Source organism: Galeopterus variegatus, unplaced genomic scaffold, assembly GCF_000696425.1.
Source record: "Galeopterus variegatus unplaced genomic scaffold, G_variegatus-3.0.2 Scaffold2059, whole genome shotgun sequence".
Lineage (NCBI taxonomy): Eukaryota > Metazoa > Chordata > Mammalia > Dermoptera > Cynocephalidae > Galeopterus > Galeopterus variegatus.
This window is the reverse complement of record NW_007728170.1, coordinates 227,048-249,129: the sequence shown is the minus strand read 5'-3', so window position 1 is coordinate 249,129 and position 22,082 is coordinate 227,048. Positions and strand designations below refer to the sequence as shown.

The 22,082-nt window shown below is 40.3% G+C and overlaps 1 protein-coding gene across 1 annotated transcript; it reads left to right on the top strand.

Annotated features, from left to right (window-relative positions):
• LOC103596620 (myosin regulatory light chain 12B) lies at nt 1-17,882 on the top strand. Its single transcript, XM_008580285.1, has 4 exons — nt 1-45; nt 10,489-10,687; nt 14,207-14,368; nt 15,252-17,882. Exons 2-4 carry the CDS (start codon nt 10,504-10,506, stop codon nt 15,422-15,424), a joined length of 519 nt encoding a protein of 172 aa, XP_008578507.1. The 5' UTR covers nt 1-45; nt 10,489-10,503; the 3' UTR covers nt 15,425-17,882.
• Nucleotides 17,883-22,082: the final 4,200 nt, after the last annotated feature.

Here is a 22,082-nt window from a genome sequence, read left to right as displayed (position 1 = left end):
GGTCGCCTCCCGCAGGAAAGTGCCCCTTCTGGTGTCTGGCACCGGGTGAGTAGCGCGCGGCACGCCTCGGGCCGCATCTGTCGCTCCCGGTCCCCTCCTGCCGCGCGACTGCGGCCGGACCCCGCCCCAGGGCGGCCGAGCGGCGGCGGGACCTGTCAGGTTGGCCGGGAAGTGGGCGCAGGCTGGAGGGGAGGGGAGGAGGGTCAGCCATGAGGCCCGGGCCTGGAGATCGAGGGTCCGGGAAGCTGCAGGGCGGATGAGGCCGGCCGGGGAGACGCCCCGCTGGAAGAGGTGGCCGGGGCCCCGGCAGCGCGTGGGCCGGCCCCGAGTCACCTGGATGACTGCACACACCTGGTGCCTGTGACCTCCCGGCGGCCCCAACCAGTCACTTAGAGCCAACGGGCTTATTCGTGTGCAGCACCTGCTCTGCGCCCCACATGCCAGATGCTTTGGGGGATGCAGGAGCTTTCTAGGGCATGGATCTTTCCTAAGGTGAAATGCCGAGGAAACGACTAGAGAGCCCGTACCGGGGTGCGTGGTTAGTATAGTCTAAAATATAATGATTTCCATAAGAGTTGCAATTCTCACTGTATCTTGCATCTTGCAAAGATTTAGTTCATTCCTGTTGATTGAAAAAAAGGACAGATAACAGAAATCAGGAAAGGCTTCCTTTGGAAAAGAATCGTGACCTGATTGAAGGTCTTGAATTCAGCCCTGGGAGGGATAACTTAGTATTTCTGGATGGAGCTGTGGGAGGAGGTAACAAGAGCAAAAGCTCAGAAGGTGGGAATTGTGTCACGTGGAGAGGAGACTGGGGAGGCCAGCCCGAATGGAACAGAACTGTAACGAATAATAGTTGGAAACAAGCGTAGGTAGGTGGGTAGGTAAGTGGGGCCTTGTTATGGATGTCTTAAAACTTGACCAGAAATAAAAGATTACGTAAGAGGCCTTAGAGAGTCCTTTTAGATTCTTCACTAAGGGAGTAATATGAAGAAAGTGGTGTTTAGAGGATTAGTTTGGCAGCTTTTGTTGGATGGATTTGGAATGACCTTGTGGTAAGAGAAGAATCATAACATTTCAGAGTTCAGCAGGACCTTGTAGATTATCTTGTGACACCCCCCCCTTTTTTTTTATAATTGGGGAAAATGAAACCCAGAGAGGTGAGATAATTTGCCCAAAGCCACTTGAGGAATTCTTGTGGTGCACCCATTTTCTCTGTAAGCCTCAGGTGGACCCTCCTGGATTTTATAACTAAGTGCACAGCTTTTTGTTTGTTTGGGCTCTGTTGAATAAAACAACTTCTGTGACGGCTGGCGTGATACTTGTTTATGCTTTATTGAGACTGAGTTTAGATGTAATGAACTGCAACTTCTGAAGGACTGATCCCAGGTGAGGCTTGCTAAGGTTAGGAAAGACAGGAAGATTCAGAGCCCCTAAGTGGGGCTGGTTTTCCCTTTCTCCCAAGATTCAAAGACACCAGATATGTAGAGATGAGTTTCATCATCCCTGTCTGCCAGCATCTTTGATTAGGATCTTCTTTGCTTATTTCACATATTGGCTATGTGGTGGCATTGCTTGTTATCCCCAGCTAAGTGTCCACATTTTTATGGTAGTGAATTTCAGCTGCTTATACGCAGGATATCGGGGGCCAGCGGGACTAGCTCTGGAGCTAGATTTCCTGAGTACAGATCCTGGCTCTAAGCGCTACCATTTCCTAGCTGTGTGGCAAGTTGTTTATTCTCTTTTCCTTAATTTTCTTATCTGAGAAATAGGGCTAACAGTACCTGTATCATAAGTTATGATAATTAAATGTGTTAATACATATGAAACGCATAGACCAGTGCCTGGCACATCTTTTTTTTTTTTTTTTTCCTTTTTGTCTTTTTTCGTGTCCGGCAATGGATCGCAACCCTCAGTGTCGCGCCCGTACCGGACCGGGACCGGCAACGGGATCGCAACCCTCGGTGCTGCGCCCACACCTCGCTCAGCCAGTGAGCGGGAACGGTCTGTATGTGGGATCTGAACCCTCGGCGGGAGCGCCACCATGCTCCCAAGCGGCGCACTGTAGCAGTGCGCCACCGGGCCCTGGCACATCTTTAGTATTCAATCACATATAGTCTGTTGTTAGTACTGTTTCTTCCAGGTATGGAGCAAGAGGTAGTTGGTTAGTTTTGTTTTAAGGATCTTTTGGGGAAGAGACCAATGGAGTTCATGCTGAACCATGGGTAGATCACAGAGAAGAGCTTTATTTTGGAATTCAGATCCAGGACCTACCTTATAAAGAACATATGTACATGTAATTCTGTTTGGAACAGAAAAGAACCTTATGTATGCATTTGCTTAACTAGTATTTACTGAGCACCTGCAATGTAAGAGACACTCTGCTAAATTCTACAATCCAAGGTGGAAAGGCAAAAGGCCATAGAAATATACAGTAGTCTCCCCTTTTCTGAGGTTTTAGTTACCCGTGGTCAAATGAAGTCCCAAAACAGGTGAATAGAGTACAGTAAGATATTTTGAGAAAGAGACCATATTCACATAACTTTTATTACAGTATATTGTTCTATTTTATCATTGTTGATCTCTTACTGTGCCAAATTTATAAATTAAACTTTATCATAGGTATGTATGTATAGGAAAAAACAAAGTGTATATGGGGTTCGGTACTATTTGAGGTTTTGGGCATCCACTGGTGGTCTTGGAATGTATCCCCTGTGGATAAGGGGAGAATGCTGTATTTGTAAATTGCATGGCAATGTAATAGTATTCAGCAATAAAAAAGAGTGAACCACTGATAAACTCAACGAGGTAGATGAATATCAAAACATTATATTGAGTGAAAGAAGTCAGGCATGTAGGAGTATACACTGTATAGATTCATTTATAAGAAGTTCAAAGACATAACTAATCTATGGTGATAGAAATCTGAACAATGGTTGTCTATGGGAGAGGGTGATTGACTTGGGAACTTTCTGGAATGATGTTAACATTTGTAACTTGATTGAAGTACTATTACATGGGTGTACACATTTACAAAAACTTATTGTTAAGGTTTGTACGTTTTACTGTATATAAATTTCAGTGCAGTAAAGCAAAATGATACAGGAGTTCAAAGGATGGAGAGTTTACTGCCAACTGGGGCGATCATAAAACCTATAATAAAGAAATAACAGTATTATAATGTATGTGGTAAGTGTTAAAATACATATTTTCAGGGGAAAGTTTACCTGTTGTTAAGAAAAGCTGTAAAAATTAAGTTTGGCTGTCTAAAAGAAATAGCTGTAATAATTTATAGAACTGATTACTTTTTTTGCCTAAATATGCAGCATAAAAACAATTTTATGTCATGAAATATGTGAGGTTAATTTTGTGAAGTGCTTTAACTTGATTATATACTAAATTCTCTTTATGATTGCTGTTTTCAGACTGATTGTTGCTCATGTCATTTGATCCTCCCAATTAGAACAAACATTAGTCTTGACTACAGTAATGACCAGGGGAATCCATGAGAAATTTCTAAAGATTCTGATAGACCTTGGTGAGGATGAGACTGAATCAAAAATGACCTCAGGTTTGGGCCCAAGAATTACTCACTGCCCTTACGTGTGTGAGCTCCTCCACTCTCAGGGCCTCAGCTTGTGCCTCTGCTCATGAATCAGCCGTGCTAAACAAGACCCCCTGAGCATCCTGTCCCCTGGGCTTCTCCACTGCGTTCTACTGTATCTTGGCTAAAACTTGAATTCTTTGTCATCCCTTTGTTCACAAAACCAGCTCCTCCTTCCTCTCCGTAATTACCTCATTTTTGAGTGATACCTTTATGCTACCAGTTTTTCAACTGGTACTTAAGAAAAGCACATTGAAGGACAGAGCTTTGAAGGAAACTCCAATTAGGGAGCAAGAACTAGCCAATCAGCAGAGGGATATCAGCTAGAAGAATAGGCTAGAGGTGATGGGAATGTTGAGGAAGGGGTGATTTTGTGGCAGTTATAAAAGGAACCCATGGAACTTGTATAAAAATTGAATAGAAGGAGTTAAAATTTTCTAACCAGAAATAGAAAATTCCCTACCCAGTGCAAACTTGACTGTGATCCCTTCGAGCTTTCTAAAATTCTGTGGCTGTAGTTGTGAAATAAAGGCATTGTCCTATTTTAACATTAAAGATGTCAAGGAAACAGTGGCTTTATTAGTTTTCTACTGGTGTATAACAAGTTACGCCAAAACTTTAGCACCTTAGAAAACAATAAGTTTTTGAGGGTCAGGAATTCCAGAACCCAGTGGTTCTGGCTCAAGGTTACAGTCCGGACGTCAGCTGGGGCTGCAGTCATCTGAAGGAGGATCACCCTTCACAATGGCTGACTCACGTGTCTGGCAAGTTGGTGCTGGCTGTTGGCAGGAGGACTGTTTCCTGCTACACGGACCTTGCTATAGGGCTGAGTGTCCTCTTAACCTGTTACTGGCTTCCGCAGATTGAGTGCTTCACTACAGAGCAGGGCAGAAGCTGCAGTGTTTATTATGACAAAGTCACACACCATTTTGCAATGTCTTCAGGTCAACCCTTTTCACTGTTGGGGACTGCACAAGGCAAGAGAATTGTTTAGGCCCATCTTGGAGCCTGGTTAGTACCGTGGCCACAGGAGCCAGTTCAGATGCTTTCAGGGGCCAGGGAGGTAATATAAACCAACACCAGCTAGGACAAGGAGACGTAGGGAGTAGTGGGGATTGCTCGTTGAATACTCATTATCTACAGAAATTTGGGGATGCTGGTCAAGTGATGCTTTATTGTACAGTGTTCAGGATGTCTGAAATTCAGGTTTTTATGTAAAATATTGTTTTTTAAAATGTTGGCAAACATTCAGTTTTGAAAAGAGGCATTTTAAGGATCATTCCTGTGGAGACTAAATAAACTTCCCTGCAGACTGCATGTAATTTGGTAGCTGTCAATTTATGACTTTGATCTACCCAACCCTTTTATTTTATGGATGAAGAAATGAGGCTCGGGAGAGTTAAAATGACCAAAGGTCATGAACTGGTGAGTGACAGAACTGGAATTAGAATCCATGTCTCCAGTGTCTTCATTAAACATAATGACCAACATTGAAAAACTAAGGGGAACTAGATGCTTAAATAGCCAGTGTGATCTAAGTGGTTAACTTAGTGATCTAAGTGGTTTTCAACCTTCACTATGTATTGGAATCACCTGGTACCTTCTTAAAAGACACATGCCTGGGCTCCACTCCCAGACATTCAGTTAAACTAGACTAGGACCCAGGAATCAGTTTTTTTAAACTTCCCAGGTGATTCTAGTGTGCAGCCAAGGTTAAAACCCTAAAGATTAACTGCTGTGAGAGCCATATTTACTTGCCTTATGGTTACAGCTAGCTGAAAGGAGTATCAAGGACATCGTAGGTAGCTGACAGTATGCTCCATCAGCATGTTTTCCAGGCTTCTGATAAAGCCATGTAGGCTGGATGAAGTTCACAGTTTCTGCTTATTAATGATTATAGTGTCCAAGTTTTGATTTGCATATCAGTACTACAGGTGACTTTGCAAACATTCAGATTATCAACTAAATATGTTGACACCACAGCCACCTGTAATGCCAGCGTTCCTAAATCCCTACCTTTGATGTAACCTCCATGAACACTACACATATTCTTTCGTTCACTTTATGTTAGAAACAACAAGAATATGATAAAAAGAGGGCTGGCCAGTTAGCTCAGGTGGTTAGAGTGCAGCCTTATAACACCAAGGTACTGGCCAGCTGCAAAAACAAAAACAACAGAAAAACAAGAATAAGATAAAAATTTTGAAGAGGAAACAAGAAGTGTTATTACTACTTTTGGTGGTTATTCCTTACATTGTGTGCTATGTTCTATATAGATATTTTCTGTTTATAACTAGTTTAAGGGTAGGGTTGGGTTGTTGTTGATTTTTTAACCCTTAACAGGTTAAATATTGATTTGACAGTCCTAGGTAAAGGTTTCAAACTAAAACCATGACTGCTAGAAAATATTGCCACTTGATTAAACCCAGCCAGGGCTGCTACATTGCACAGTGGCAAGGAGTGCCGTTTACACTCACTGTGCAGTTCTGTTCTGCATATTGGCTTCTGCCATGTAGTTCAAATTTATTTGAAAACTCAACTTGAAAATTCAAATCCTAGGATTTGAATTTAGAAGAGAGTAGCTACTCACAAATCAATGTTGGATTATATTGATAGCATTGGAAGTTTTTAAACTTTTGTGTTAGAATAAGTAGAAGAACATTTGGTACAAAGTAGAAAACATATAGATAGAAGTAACCTATTACAAAGGGGGTTTGAATTCTAACCCTGCCACAAGGTGACCTTGGGAAAGTTATTTAATATCTTTGATCTTCAGTTTCTTCATTTGTGAAGGGGCATGTTTCATTTAATTCACATAATGTGCATAGCACAAGAGTCACTCAGTATAAATGGTAGTAGCTATCACTTGGGTAGACCTTAATTCACCCTCTGTTCCTAAGACAGAAGTGGGCCAGGGCATTTTGTGCTGGAAAAATAGCAAGAATAAAGATGCACAGAGTAAGAAACTGCATGGTGCTTTGGGGACATACAAGCAGTTTGGTGTTGCTGAAGGAAAAGTACGAAGTAGAGATTGGCCAGAGATGAGGCTGGAAAGATCATTCTAGAGCAGGGAGAGGAAGAGACCTTATGTGTCATGCTTAAGAACTTGATTTGTATCCTTTAGAAGCTAGAGAGCCAAAGATGGAAAGTGGAATGGTTAGTACATATTCATGTTTTGGACACCTCTGGCTAGAATATGAAGGTAGTTTTGAGGGAATCAAGAGGCACGGAGACTAGTTAGGAGACCATAGAAATATCCTGCCTAAGAGACGATGAGGGTTCAGTTTAGGGTGGTGGCAGAGGAGTAAGGAAGATGAGCAAATCTGAGAAATAAAATTTAAGAGGCAGGGCTTGATGCATCAGGGAGAGGGATTTTGGAAGATGACTCCCAGGTTTCTGGCTTGATGTGGGGGCAGGTGCTGATGAGTGGGTAGACTGAGAGAAAACAGAAAGATAGGAGAATTTAGGAGGGGGAAGACAAAGATTTCGTCTTCCAACATGTTTGAGAATTCTGTTTCCCATGGGTGCGGGATATCCAAATGAGTGTCTTTCACAGGCAATTGGATATTTGAGCCCAGAGTGCAAGAGAAAGGTGAAGCCTGGAGACTTGGGAGTCATAGGTGTGGTCGGAACAGTGAGAGTTGATGAGATCATCCATGGAAAGCAGAGTGAAAAGAACTTTAAGCCATGTACTGCCAGAACACTGGGAACCGTGAATATTTAAGTGGGTGGAAAAAAAATCTGTGAAGAAAATGAAGGAAGACCAATCACCGACATGGGAGAACTCAGGTACAGTAAGTCGCATAGAGCATTTTACATATACCAATCTTTGCGATGTAGTGTTAGCATTCTCCCTCATTGGAGTGTAAGGTCTTCAAGGCCTCTTTCCTCTTGGGACGACAATTCATTTCTACAATTACTGAGCACCAGGCCAAGAACTGCTGAGTCTCCAAAGAAAAGAGGGATAAAATAGGGTCAAATACAGTAGAGTGGTTCAAGATTTAGACTGGATTTGGCAATCTGAAAGCAGCCGCAGTAGAGAAGAGAAAGGGCGATTGTGGTGGGTTGAGAAGTAGTGGAAGTGAGAAAGAGGGGAAGGCCAAGATGCTTATCTCAGAAGGTAAGGAGACGGGGATGGTAGTTCTTTTGGGCCAGAGTTCCCTTCACATTGATTGTTTTGATACAACTTTGCCTCACTTTTCAGCTGATATTTTAGTGTGTGTGTGTGTGTGTGTGTGTGTGTGTAGTTTTTATAGGTACCATATACATATTCAGATGTGCCACTGTTTTTAAATGAAGTGTGAGGGAAAAAATAAACTTTTTTTTTTAAAGAAACGTTATTACACTGAGCCAATACCTGCTCTGTAACATTTTTGATTAGGGCCAGTTAGTGACTTGCTCTTAGTTCTCTTCCATCAATCTTCCCTCCCTGTTTCCTTCACTTGGGGGTCAGGCTTGCGGACCATCTGATGGCTCCTTTAGCCTTCTCAGGCTACCTCCCTGTTCTTTCTCACAGGCATCTCCTCTAACGAAATCCTTCCATGTTTAATCCCATCTTGGTATCAGCTTCTTGGAGAACAAAGACTAAGCTTCAGAAATGTTTAAATAAAGTATATTTGGGGGAACCATAAAGTTAGCATGATAAAACTTACCGATCATTTTTTTAAAATAAAGATTTACTCTTTGGGAAGTTTTTCTAAATGACTCTATTACATCAATGACTTGCTGATACTAAGAGAAAACTAATTTTTGCCTTCAAACTTACTGACTTACCTATTATATCTTGAAGAAATAGAGTCATAGAATTTTTAGCATGAGGAAGAACCCTAATCTAATAGTTTTGTTATGTGAAGAATAATTAAAACATAGTCAAGTGCCTCACTTGTGGACCACATCCTGTTCTCTGATTATGTAATTAAATTCAATATAACTAAGGTCAAATAACAAGCTAAATTACAGGAAGAAGAAGAAAATGAACATTTAATCAGGCAAGTATGTGGGGAGGGGAAGGAGCTGGAATGTTAGAGTAAGAACACTAAAGCTGGTGTATTTCAAAACTGCACCACTAAGCCGGCCTTCAAAACACCCTGTGGCTGTTTCTCTAGATTGAAGTAGTAGACCATGTATGTATAAAAAGTCCCAAGACCAGGATTCCTGAAGACCAAGGTCTAAAATCCTGTTGCTCAGCCAATGACCCGGCTAGTCATCGGCTGTCACACTGTGGGGGTGCAGAGTTAGGAAACATTTCCCAGGACCACTCTCACCTCTGACATCAGTTGCAAGTTGGAGTGCCCCTAAAACCACCCTCAGGTTCAGTAATTTGCTACAGAACTCACTGAAAGCTGTTATACTTCCAAATAGGGTTTATTAAATGAAAAGTACAGATTAAAATCTGTCAAGGGAAGATCCACATGGGGCAGAGTTCCACTTGTCTGTCCCAGTGAATTCAGGGACAGTGTTAACTCCTTGCAGCAACGATGTGTGCCATATGCACAGAGTATTGCCAACCAGGGCAGTTTACCCAATCCTTGATGTCTGGCATTTTATTGGGGCTCTATCATACAGGTAGTCAACTGCCCACCTGGCTGACCTCAGCCTCCAGCCCCTCTAAAATTCAGGCTAATCCTGGGTGACCGAAATATACCACCATAAATCACTTTTTTACACTATCTGATGTGACCCAAGACTGCAGGTGTCGGGCAGGACGTCCAGAGACTTAGAGATCACATCCCAGGAGCCATGGGGAAAGTCCAGACCTTTCTTTGGGCAACCTTAAATTCTTTATTACAACGGGGCCATTGATCTTTTTTTTTTTAAACTTAGGTAGTACCTATCTCACACTGCGATCGTGAAGATTGAATGAGACATTGGATCAGAAAGTTATTCTAGTGTCTGTGGGTTTTTGAAGTTTATATGTAGCTAGTAATGGTGGCGCTGAGATTCTGACTCAGGACTTCCTAACTCCAAAGCTGACAGTATTTTTGTGTTTTATTTATTTATGTACATGATTTAAAACAGCAGATTAAAAAAATGGAAAGTGTCTATTCCATTTGAGGTTTAAACTATTGAAGGCTTTCAGTAGAGTGTTGGAGGCTACCACCAAAGCCATATTACAGAGAATCGAGGAGTGATTGAGAAGGTGCAAAAATGGAGATAATATTAGACTGTTATTCTAAAAGATTTTTCAAGGAAAAGGGGAAATGTAGGTACAGCTAGAAGGGATACAAGATGAAAGAGTAGGTTTTGATGATATTTTTTAAAAATGAGGGGCTTTTGAAAATGTACCATATGCTGACTATACTAGTCTCTTTATGCACGTTCTCTCATTCAGTTCTCACCTTGCTTTAAAGTAGATATCATGTTTTACCTATATTTACCAGTTGTTTTACTGATGTACAGTAAACTGAGGCTCAGAGAAGTTATGTTATATTGATAGTAAAATGGAAATAATAAGAATACCTACTGCATAGGGTCACTGTGAGGATGAAATGGGACAATCCTTGTAAGAGAAAGAGGTCAATGTTGGAGCCTTTCTCTTGGGGGAGCCCCATGTCTTCATTATAGGGCTTGGCACATAGTAAGTACTCAGTAAATGCCAGCCATTGTTACATATCTTAAATGAATTCCCGTTTAAAAATTGGTCCCATGAAATGTGGGGGAAAAGTACGACAATAAATTCTCTTCTGTTTCAAAAATGTGCTTTTTTCCCAGCCATTTAATTGTCACAGTAAAAGTAAAGTTTAGATGTGTACTTATTCCTACACAATTGAAATAATTCTATATTAAGATATTTTTCTCACTAACTTTAGGTGTTTTGTTTTCTCTTTTTGCTTTATGTTTTATGCATTCTTTTTTGTTTTATGTTTTCTTCTTTTTAACTGCAGAATTAAACAGCCACCATGTCGAGCAAAAAAGCAAAGACCAAGACCACCAAGAAGCGCCCTCAGCGCGCAACATCCAACGTGTTTGCCATGTTTGACCAGTCACAGATTCAGGAGTTCAAAGAGGCCTTCAACATGATTGATCAGAACAGAGATGGCTTCATCGACAAGGAAGATTTGCATGATATGCTTGCTTCTCTAGGTAGACTTTTATGTTGTTTATATGCCTTTTCCCCAAAATAATAATTCACCTCTTTCTGGATCTTTTTTTGTGTGATGTGCAAATATTCTTCTCCTTGTGTCAAAAGGCCTTTTGAGAGATTCTGGGTCTGGGAGGTGCTATGCTGGGGCTTGGCCAGACATAGGAGATAAGCCCACAGGGGTGGGGACCTGGTAGGTACTGTGGCCACGTGGGCCCACATTTCTGTTAGCTAATACTTTACAGCTGTAGGTGGAAAGCCAGGGGATGGCTGGGAAGCAAGTATCAGAATTTCAATTAACGTGTATAGCTAATGATATAGCATAGTTAATAAAGATTGAGGACAGGTTGTAAACATGAAGTGACAGGTACAAGTGGTAATGATTTTCCTGGGGAGGAAGGGCAGTGCTACGGGAAAAGAGAACACAGGAAAGGGGACTTTCACAATACCATGTATAATTTTTTTTATAACTAAAGAAAATATAAAGATACAAGATTTAAAAAATACTTAAACAGTCATCTGTTATTTTGGGTATATGGGTGTTAATCTATTCTTATATGATTTTATTGTTGTTTGTTTTGATTTTGAAAAGGAAGGGAGGGAAGGTCCTATGTGTTCTGCCCAGAGTGAAGAGTGATATTACAGTTAGGAGTAAAGCAAGCAGATGAGTCGAGTCTCTGATAGTCCAAAGAATCAGGGGGGGAGTGGGAGTGGTGGAGTGGGGGACGAGCAGGTCATGGATGGCCCGTAGTTAGGCCCTGCACTCTGGGTTCTTCTACTGCTTGGCTGACGAGCCAACAAGGGCAACTCATGGAGCCAGAGGGCAAAGCAAGAGAGGCGGTTGTTGTTTTATTTCTCTTAATGTCTACAAAATGATTAAAGCTTTGTTCCTCTATATATTTTTTTCCCCTGACGTATTATTTTGAAAAATTTCAAGCCTGTGGAAAAGGAAGGGAGAGTGTGGAGAAAGGGAAGAGGTGGATTAACAGATACAAAATTATAGTTAGATAGGAAGAATAAGTTCTGGTGCCCTAGAGTGCCTGTAGCTAATAATATTGTATGTGAATTTCTAAATAACTAGAAAAGAGGATCTTGAACATAATCACAAAGAAAAGATAAATGTTTAGGTGATGGATATGCTATCTACTCTAAATGTGTGTATTGAAACAACACTACCCCACAGATATGTACAATTAAAAATAAATTTAAAAAAATTCAAGCCTATAAAAAAGTTGAAAGAACAGTATAGTAAACACCCACATGTCCTTTACCTATTTTCACCAATTGTTAACATTTTGCAACATTTCCTTTCTCCAGAATGAGAGTAGAATCAAAATATTGAACTAATTTGTTGACTTGTAGGGTTTTCACATTGAGAATAGCTAACTGAGTGTACTCTTTGGGGCATGTCACTAATGAAGAAGTCCACTTTGGAAAGTTGAGTGACTTAGCTCTGCTCCAAAGATTGAATGCTAAAGTCCATACTCTGCTTATAGTAGATGCTCAATAAATATTTGTTGAATGAATCAGTGGTATAGAGTAAGAGGCTGACTTTTTATTTACCTTTCAAATCAGCAAATCATATTGGATACCTTGAATGGGTCCATAGATGCTTAGCCTAAATCAATTCATTTTAAATCCCTATGTCTTTTTCATACCCTAGAGTTTTCTTGACTGCTTTGGGTAGTAGTTCCTCCCCCCCCCCCACCCCCCGAGAAAAATTGCTACTAGAGATTAGGTTAAATCTGAAGGTAGAAAAGTAGATTTTTTTTTAAGCTACTTTTACTTATTCACTGAATCTTGAGTTTAATTTGGGTTTAGTTTTTTTTTTATTATTAGTATGTTGAGTAGATGTGTGAGGAGGGGGTTAAAGTATAATGCCCTCCAAATTGAGAAGGTACTTGGAGACTGAAGAAGGGAGAAGCAGGTCCATTTGGTAATCACAGATATTTATGAATTGGGTGACTTATAGACGGGAAAGCTGGACACAGTGAAGAATCAGATGCCAGTAGGTGAGAGCTCTGACTCTCTGAGGTTAGACGATGTTTACATAGCAAAGTGCCTGTTACTAAGAATAACGTCAAGGAAACATCTTAAGAAAAATAAGGCAATAACATGATTTACCAGGTGTCTTGTGATCAGTGAGATGAGGGGTCTTGTGATTTTAGTGCTCAGACCACTGACACCACCTGCTATAATTAGTCACTCACTCCCTGAAACCTATGTTCCCTTTACATGTGTCCTAACGATAAGGCATAACTGGCCAGTGAAACAAAAGAATGAGGTTAAGCAGAAGTCAACATGGTAAGTGGGGCTCAGAATGACATTGGTTTTTTTCACCATTTAACAGTAGGTATAATGAGGTAGGATTGTAAATGAAGTAAAATAGATGCCAACATGGTATTTAAATTTCACCCAAATTCCCAGGATTAAAATTTATCATTGAATTATAATTCTAGATTTGACTATCATTAGCACTTAGTTGAGTATAATTTTGAGATGCTTCCTTAGATAGAAATATCTGACTAATAAGTGTTCTTTTCATGTAGAATCATACAAACTTAATGTTAGAAGGGACCTTTGAGATACCAACTTCAACCAGTCCATTTTATAGGTTAAAAAAAAATAAACCCTAGACAGAAGTGGCACTGACTGAAGTGTTTAGAATACTGGGTTTGAGTCCCACTTCTGACACCTCCCACCAGTTCACACAGCCAGTGGGAGAACTGGGATTCAAACCCAGTATTCCAGACCCTTCATTCTGTGCTGCTTTCCCACATCATGAAGCCTTGCAGATATTCCACTGTGTCTAGCCATTCCAGGGGGATTTCTCCCAACTCCTAGGGAAGTGTCAGGGGCGTTCCCTCACCACTGTACTAAAAAGAGAAGTGTTGTCAGAGATTAAGATTTCCCAATGCAAACAATACTAAGCAAAACTAAAGCTCAGCAACATGTGTAAACAGCACTTGGGGATTTCTGACAACCTAATAGTACCTAACATTGTTCAAAATAAACTCTCAATTCTAAACCCACCTAATAGTTTTAACTTAATTGGCCAATTTATAAATACATTTTTTGAAGCATACTAGTTCAAGGGCAACTGTATCACAGTTGGAAATATGAATATTTCGATTTTTTGACTAACTGATATTGAAATGACTCCCCTGATGGACCTTTAACGTTATCAACATTCAAGATGTAGTAATATGGCATTGCCTAGTTCAGTTTCAGGTTTTTATTGTTTTTAATGAAAAATAGTGATGAGAAAGTTGACATAAAGTCTTAATGAATGAACAACATTCAACCTAATCCCAGAATGCATTTTTATAATAATATTTCAACCATTTTTTATGTTGTTAAAAATTATCTTTTAAAAAATATTGTTAATGAAAATTAATTGAAAAATTAGTTTCAAGTGATGATGTAAATTAAAAGTATGTTGAGGAGTATAACAATAGCAAAATAATTATTTATCGAAATTAGTTCTTTGTCCTAAAATGTTAAAATGTGAATTCTTATAGGGAAGAATCCCACTGACGCATACCTGGATGCCATGATGAATGAGGCCCCGGGGCCCATCAATTTCACCATGTTTCTCACCATGTTTGGTGAGAAGTTGAATGGCACAGATCCCGAAGATGTCATCAGAAATGCTTTCGCTTGCTTTGATGAAGAAGCAACTGGTGAGTGCTTTTGCCCCATTCCAGAGAGTGTGAAGCAGTTTTTAGGAAAATTTTTTTTTAATTACTAAAATATAAATTTTTTAGAAATGAATAATAGTTTCTAATATTTATAAAAGGACAGTATGACCAGGAATGACCAGGACATAAAGCTACACAGTTTGTATTATTAATCTTTGAGTTTGATTATGAGCTTCCTGAAAACCAAAGGGAGAATTATTCAGACAATGAAAACTACTCTTCAAGAGATATTCAGTCTCACTAAGAAGTATAATTAACTAACATGAACAATTGTTAAAATCTTATTTAGTTTTTTTCATCTTAGTGAACCTATGGAGAAACCTTTTTTTTAAGTGTGTGAAGGCTAGTTGTTCCCTCTTCTTCCTCCTCTGTTTTTCTCCCTTTCTTCAGCTTTATTTCCCCTTTCCTTCTGCATTAACCTGCTTCACTGCACACATGACCTGCTCACTGCTCCCGCACACCCTCCGTCCTGCTTCCCTACCTCCACCTGTCAGCACCACGCATCCTTCACGCATATTTGGTCCTGGCAGCACTGCCTTTTGTCTTGCGCAGCTGCCTTTTTGTTTGCTTGTTTTTTATATCTCTGAAATAGAAGCGTTTTGGTTTTTTTATTTACTCCTAGAAAATACTTGCTTAAGACTAATTTTGTAAGCATATAACCTATTTCTGAGCTTTTAACATGATTTAACCTAATATTAATAAAGCTCTAACAGTAATTGGAAAACAATGATATAGTTACATATTGCCTTAGTTTACCAACTTAGTTCGTTCATATAGAAAGTATTTTGTAAGATTGACTCGATTTAGAAATGAACCATTGAAGTGTCAGAACATTCATGACTCCCTTCTTCCTAATGCCTTCCAGGCACCATCCAGGAGGATTACCTGAGAGAGCTGCTGACAACCATGGGAGATCGGTTTACAGATGAGGAAGTGGATGAGCTGTACAGAGAAGCACCTATTGACAAAAAGGGGAATTTCAATTACATTGAGTTCACCCGCATCCTTAAACATGGAGCAAAAGACAAGGATGACTGAAAGGACTTCAGCTAAAACCTTCCAATTATGTTTTCTTACTCTATTTTATTTCCCAGATACTTCCCACCTTCACAAAACCTGTTGCATGCAGTTTAGTTTCACAGCTTTACCTTTTTTTTTTTTTTTTTTGATGTTTTTATTCTAGACCTTCCTGCCACTTAGCACTTGTATAATCAGACTGGAAATAGAGATGAGGTTATGAATTGTATTGAAAAGAGATTGCGAATAAAATCAACAAATGTGAAAGCCCAGGAAAATATACCCGTATTTCTGATTCAGCTGGATTTTTACATTTTTATATAATAAAAGTACTATTTGAAATAAAGATTATGCTGACTCAAATAGAATATAATGGCAAGTTAAACAAATGAGTGGTAGTTACGATTAGTCCTTTTTTCAGGTTTTCAGCTTCACATAATACATTTTTGGAAACTGATTTTTCACATATATGGGACAGTGTTCTTCAGAACTTTTAAGTACACTTTAACATAGTTATGCAGTAAACTAGTTATGCCTTTGTTTTTTTCAGGCTTTGGGTAAGTCATGTTTAAACTATTAAATGATAAATACAGAATGTATCTGGGAAAACATTAAGCATTTTATTGATCTAAGATTTTAAGAAGTTGAGGCAAAATTCTGAAGAAAAGAATAGTTATTTACTGTGTGTGGAACATTGCACATATACAACTTTCATTGAATTCTCCAACAACCTTATGAGATAGATTTTTTATTAGCCCTGTATTTCAAGTGGGGAGACTGAGTTCAGAGTAGTTGAGTAATTGATCAGTCACTATTAGTGAGAGTTGCAATTCCAACCTAGGGCATATAACTTCAGAGCTTATAGTACTGGAACCACAGTGCTGTCTCTATGAAAGCCCCAAATGCCTGAGTCAAGACATTTCCATTATGTTACAATTCTGTAGTCATTACTGAAATTTAAACTAATATTGGGGTAATTGATTATTTGAACACAATTTCAGAAAATTCTATCCCAGGTGGAAAAAAAAGATGATTAAAAGCAATGCTATTGTATATTTGATGGCAGTTCATGTAGTATAGACTAGGAAAGGACTGAAAGACATAGACAAGGCTGCTATGAGCTCATTTTAAATCCTTGAGGCCAAGCAATATGAGTAAGAGGAAAATCTAAAAAAGGAAAAAAATTTATTAAAAAAATTTCCCCAAATTATTCAATATCTGTCCTCCTAAAAGTGCTGTATTTCTATTTTATCTGCTTAAAATCGGTGCATTTATCTATTGTTTAACATTCATGCTTTACAGCTTGGTGCAGTAGGCTAATCTGTTTACTTGCTGTAGTAATTTGGGCTTTTTATCATCTCTGAAATGAGGGAGCAGTTCAACTCTTGTGGTCTAGTGCAGTGTTTTGCAGTTCATAACAAACTTTCACATTTATTACCTAATCCTCATGGCCCATGAAGTATTAGTCCTACTTTTTATTGATAGAGCTGAAGGTTTTAGAAAAACTGAAGCTCCTGTGCAAGGCCCAACAAGTACAAAGAATCTACATCTGGTTCCCTTTTCCACTTAGAAGCTAAGGTCACCATGAAGTATCACAGAACCAGATGGAGAATTGCTGTATATTTAAGGAATGGGAAAAAATGTATAGTGGGGAAATCTTGATCATCATTAAACCACTACTTATCAATCACCTATTTTGTGCCAGGTACAGTCTAAATGTTGAGGACCACTGGGGGGCAGGACAGACGTGGATGCTGTCCTCATGGACTCACATTGTCTAGCAAGAGACACAGATCAGACAGATACTATTTGGAGAACCGAACACCCGTGCAGAAGGTGGTCAGGGAAGGCCCCTCAAAGATGTTCAGCTGAGATCTGAATGACAAGAGGGGTTCCCATGTGAAGATCAGGGTGAAGCTGTCTGCTCAGGACAGCTCCTCCAAGGCATGCATGGCAGGGGCATTGGGGGAGCAGGAGGACGGTATCAACATGAGGATGGTATTTACTAAGGAGTCTAAGTGTGAAATCCCAGGGCTTCAGGCAGGGAAGAAATGTGACTTATGTTTTCAAAAACTCAGAGTTGCTGTGTATGGAATGGAGAGGCAGGAGTGTGGAAGCAAGACCAGTCACTGCTGACCAGACAAGACGAGGGCAGCGTGGACCTGGGTCACGGGAGATGGCTATGAAATGCCTACCGTCCAGCCCTGCTGTGTCACCATCCCAGGCATGGTTGTAACTGCATTTGTCTCATTGCTCTGCTTAAAGCCAGATTTGAAAAATTGGGAGGAAAAAGTTTTCAAGATTAAAAACAAAAAGAACTTAGCTGTTTCTTGAATGCCTCATGTTTACCTGACATATTCCATTCTCTTTCATCTGTGTTATCCATAAAGATCTTTGAAAAATACAGTACTGTATGGCACCTAGGCCAAGACATTGTGCCTCTTTAGTGTCCAATAAATACTAGTAATGATAATGAAAATTCTCTGTTTAATATCTTTCTCTTTTTGGGAACCACCTAGGGATGATCTTCCGAGTAGAGTATTGATCCCACAGCTGTCTCGTTGTGTGTGTGTGTGGGGGTGGGGGGTGTGTCTGTGGGTGTGTGTGTGTCTGTGGGTGTGTGTGTGTGTGTGTGTATGTAATCATATGGTTAAAAATGTACTGATCTTTTGCCATGTACTAAGCATGTTACGCTGCTGCCCTGTTTTTGGTAGGTTATCTCTCTTCTACAGACGAAACACTGAGGAGCAGAGAAATAACCGCCCAAGGTTGCACAGCTAGAGGGGAGTGAAGCCATAATTGGAGCCTAGGCAGTCTAGCGCCAGAACCTGCCCTCCCAGGAAAATGATGATTGGAAATAACACCACTAGTTTCTTAACCATTGTAGAGCAGTTTTAAAAGTATTCGTTACTGCATTTGATCCTCAGATCTCTGGGAAGTGGATAAGGCAGGCATTATTAACCCATTTTACAGGTGAGAAAACTGAATTACTGAAGTTACTTGACTTGCTCAACTTTATGTAATTAGACAGTGTCTAGCTTCTAAGCTTTCTGACCGAGATAGGGTGCTTCACACGAAACCTATAATTTCCTAGTTAAACAATTAATACTGGAGTCTGATCAGGACATCTTGCAATCAATTTGTATATTTAATATTGTCTGTCATGAAAAGTAGTTATATCAATGTTGCATCTCAGAACTGATATGTTTTAAAATATAAGAAACAGTCTTTGGAATATAAACATATAAACTGAAAAATCTGATGTGGAAAGGCCCCATAAAAACATCATCTGGGAAATCTGAATAAGTATGTGAAGGTTTAACACATACTGAAATTTTGAGAAAAGGTTTCTTAGGTAGAAAAATGGTGAAGATCACAGATTGCCCTCTTTGCACTCTCAAGTGAATCTTTTTTATAACAGTTGTATGCAATTTTAGAGACAATAACTACAAGTGTCACTAGGTGGCACTATTATTCCTAGTACTGCAGTAACTCGTTCCTTAACGAACTTGAAAATAAGCAGCCAAATCGTGAGTACATAGACAGCATTAGTCCCAGCAATGCTGTAACGTCACTGTTGCTTCTTAGAAAGAATTGATGAAAAGTCTATTTCAGTGAAATTCATACTATTCCATGAACCCCAAATTTAGGGAAGAATCTCTAGGACTCCTTTTTAAAAATACCAGTGGTAAGTGCTGGATTCCTTCCTTCCTTCTATCAATATATCATTCATTTACAAATATTTATTAAGTGCTTGGAAAGTGCCAGAATCTCCCAGAAGCTAGGCTCTGGTTGCTTTCACACCGAAGTAATGGCTTGTTGAAAGCAGATCATAGACTTTGCACTTGTAAGAGCTGATTTCCTCCATTTACTGACTGGGTCAGCTTGAGCAAGCCGCTGTTGTTATCTTCACACAGAGCCAGTAGATATGTATGAAAATACTTTGTAAAACTATGCTTTATATATAAATGCTATCATTACCACCTCAAGAATGTTGAGAATGATTCTGTAAATAGTTCTATATAATATACTGTGCTAAGTCACACACTGTAAGCTTATTAAGATTAGCTTCAACACAGATGACCTGCAAGGCAGCTTCTTGGTGTAGCTATTCCCTGCTTCTCGCTGCCTCTTGGAAATACTGTCAGAATAAAAAATGAAGTTGATAGACCTGAGATGCTTTGGCAGAAGGGTACTTAGAAGTATTTTGTGGGCTGTGTAGGAGTGGGTGTGTTTAAATATAAAAAATGGTTTTAGCATATCTTTTCTTTTTTCTTTGAATTTCGATACATCTTGCAGGAAACCAACCTAATCTTCTACCAGTCCCTCTTCCACTGCAGCCGATTGTGTTCCCAGGGAGCAAGGCCTTTCAGACACTGGTTCTGAAGGAACATGACGATGCTTATTTCCTCATGGATGCTTGTGACTAGCACAGTAAAAGTAAGTCTGAATGGTTGAATCTATTCGCGTTTTTAGTAATCTGAGTGTAAAGTGCCATTGCTCATTTAGGGGGTTGTGCTCATTGCACTCTTCTTGAGGAAGCTTTTCATATGATCTGTTTATGCAGTTCTTATTGACTGAAGTGTACACTGTATCTGAGTGGCGAGGGTGATGCAAACACTATGCTGCTTCTCTCTGGCGGTGTTACTACGCTTAGTTCCCTCCCTTGACCAGAGAACGAAAAGGAGCTGCTCTGGAGCCACGCCTGATGCCTCACCAAGGAGCCATGGAGCGTTTTTAAAACGCCTGCTCTGACAGTGCTGCTTGCTTTCTAAGGGCTGTTGTTTACCTCCACACCAGCCAGTTACCCAGCTAAGAACGCAAGCTAACGCGTGAAAAAGAAGAACCTCGATTTTAAGAGTTTTGTATTGAAAATGCTCAAGATTTCCTGCTTACTTTAGAGACAGTTAAAGAAACTTGGTATGTTATCTGTGTTACACCCCTCCCAGATTATAAACAGTTGGGAGCAGGTTCCACTTGCTGAAAGGCATCTTGAGAGATAAACTCCCACTTCTCAGATTGGAAGACTAAGACCCCAAAGCCCTAGAGTCTCTCTTGAGGTCTCACAGTCAGGTGTAGCAGGACTAGCCTCCTCGTGCAGGCTTTTCTTAACGTTTGTGGTCTCTGTCTTCTCACCCAGTTTATCAGCAGAGGAATTGGCTGCCCTACCCAACTCGAAAGCTTTTCCTTTTTTTTAAAAATTGCCCTTGAGTTCAGCACCTTTTTTCTCCCTTTCTCCCCTGCACTGCAGCCCCCAACATGTTTTTTACACCTTTGGGGGTCCAAACCTTGAATGTAAATACGAAAAATCAAGAATCTGTAAACAGAGAAGCCAAAGGGGAACAAAGAGCAATCTCAGACGACAGTCATAATGGTGAATTGCAATCAGTGATTCTGAGAAACTCTGCCCAAGCTGGAAGTTTTGCCTCTGAGCCCCTTTCCCTGCCCCATTGAGCCCAAGTTCCCAGCTCTAAGAGAGCTAGGGGATTTTTACAGCACACTCCTTGAACATTCATATAACTTCTTTCTACCTTGTTTATGAGTCTGGCTATTCCCCTGTTAAAAGACAACGAGGGTCTTGTATTAGTTCATTTCTTGCTTATAACAAAATACCTGGAACTGGGTAATTTATAAATAAAACAAAATTTATTGCTTACAGTTTCTGAGTCTGGGAAGTCCAAAGTCCAGGAAACACAGCTGATGAAGGCCTTGGTGGTGGCAACAGTGATGGCAGAGTATCACACTGTGAAAATGGTGGCGTAGAGACAGCCTAACTTCTCGTGTATCTTCTTTGAAAGTGCTTGGACCCACGCCCCTGACCACCATTTTTAACCCACTCACTACAGCAGGGTCCCACAATCTAATCACCTCTTCAAGGCCCAACCTTTCAATTACCGTAATGGGATTTCCCACCGTCAACAGTTCCAGTGGGGATTAAGCCTCAGTGAGGTTGGGGGTGGGGGGCATCCAATCTACAGCAGGTCTGCAACTCCAACCTCTTCACAAAACACGAACCCAGCCAGAGCAAGAACCCCCCTTTATCTGATGGGCTTGCCACACACAGCAGGCGGTCCAGAAATATTTAGTTGGCTGCAGATCAGAGGCATGTCCATGGTGCACTGCGGGGCAAGGGATGGGGAAGACCCCGTGGCCAGTCCCAGGTGGCCACATTGGAATGACATGCCAATCCAGGCTGGCCCACCAAGCACAGGATCGGCCAGCGGCAGAGAGAGTAAAGTGAAATGGATGGGATCCAACAGACAAGGGAATTTTAAAGAGATGACAAATAAGCATTTCTACACTCCTCACAATCATGGGGATGGAAAATGTTCGTATTCTTGCTAATCTTTTCTTTTCAGTGTATATCTGTTCCTTTGTGTGTGCAGGTTTTGTTGCAATGTTTTTCTTTTTACCACCTGTATCCCACATGTCTGCCACCTTCACCACTTTGCTACCTTGCTTGAATATATCAAAAAAGACCTCAATTTGGAAACTCTTCCATGGCACATTTTTCTCTCATTTGAAAAGACACATTTGATTTAGAAAAGACAAATACTCGGCCCTACTTTCTTCGCATCTGGTCTAAATTGGAAATAGGCAGCCAAATAGGTTACCTCCTGGCTGGGGCAAGAGATGCTGCCCAGCTGACTGAGGGCGTTGGGGCCAGGCCAGGTGGGGC

Bases quoted from the DNA above. Each gene is read 5' to 3' on its own strand.
- LOC103596620 (XM_008580285.1), top strand. From the start codon at position 10,504: ATGTCGAGCAAAAAAGCAAAGACCAAGACCACCAAGAAGCGCCCTCAG. The intron at 10,688-14,206 runs GTAGACTTTTAT...GAATTCTTATAG, and splicing joins TGATATGCTTGCTTCTCTAG to GGAAGAATCCCACTGACGCA. The intron at 14,369-15,251 runs GTGAGTGCTTTT...AATGCCTTCCAG, and splicing joins CTTTGATGAAGAAGCAACTG to GCACCATCCAGGAGGATTAC.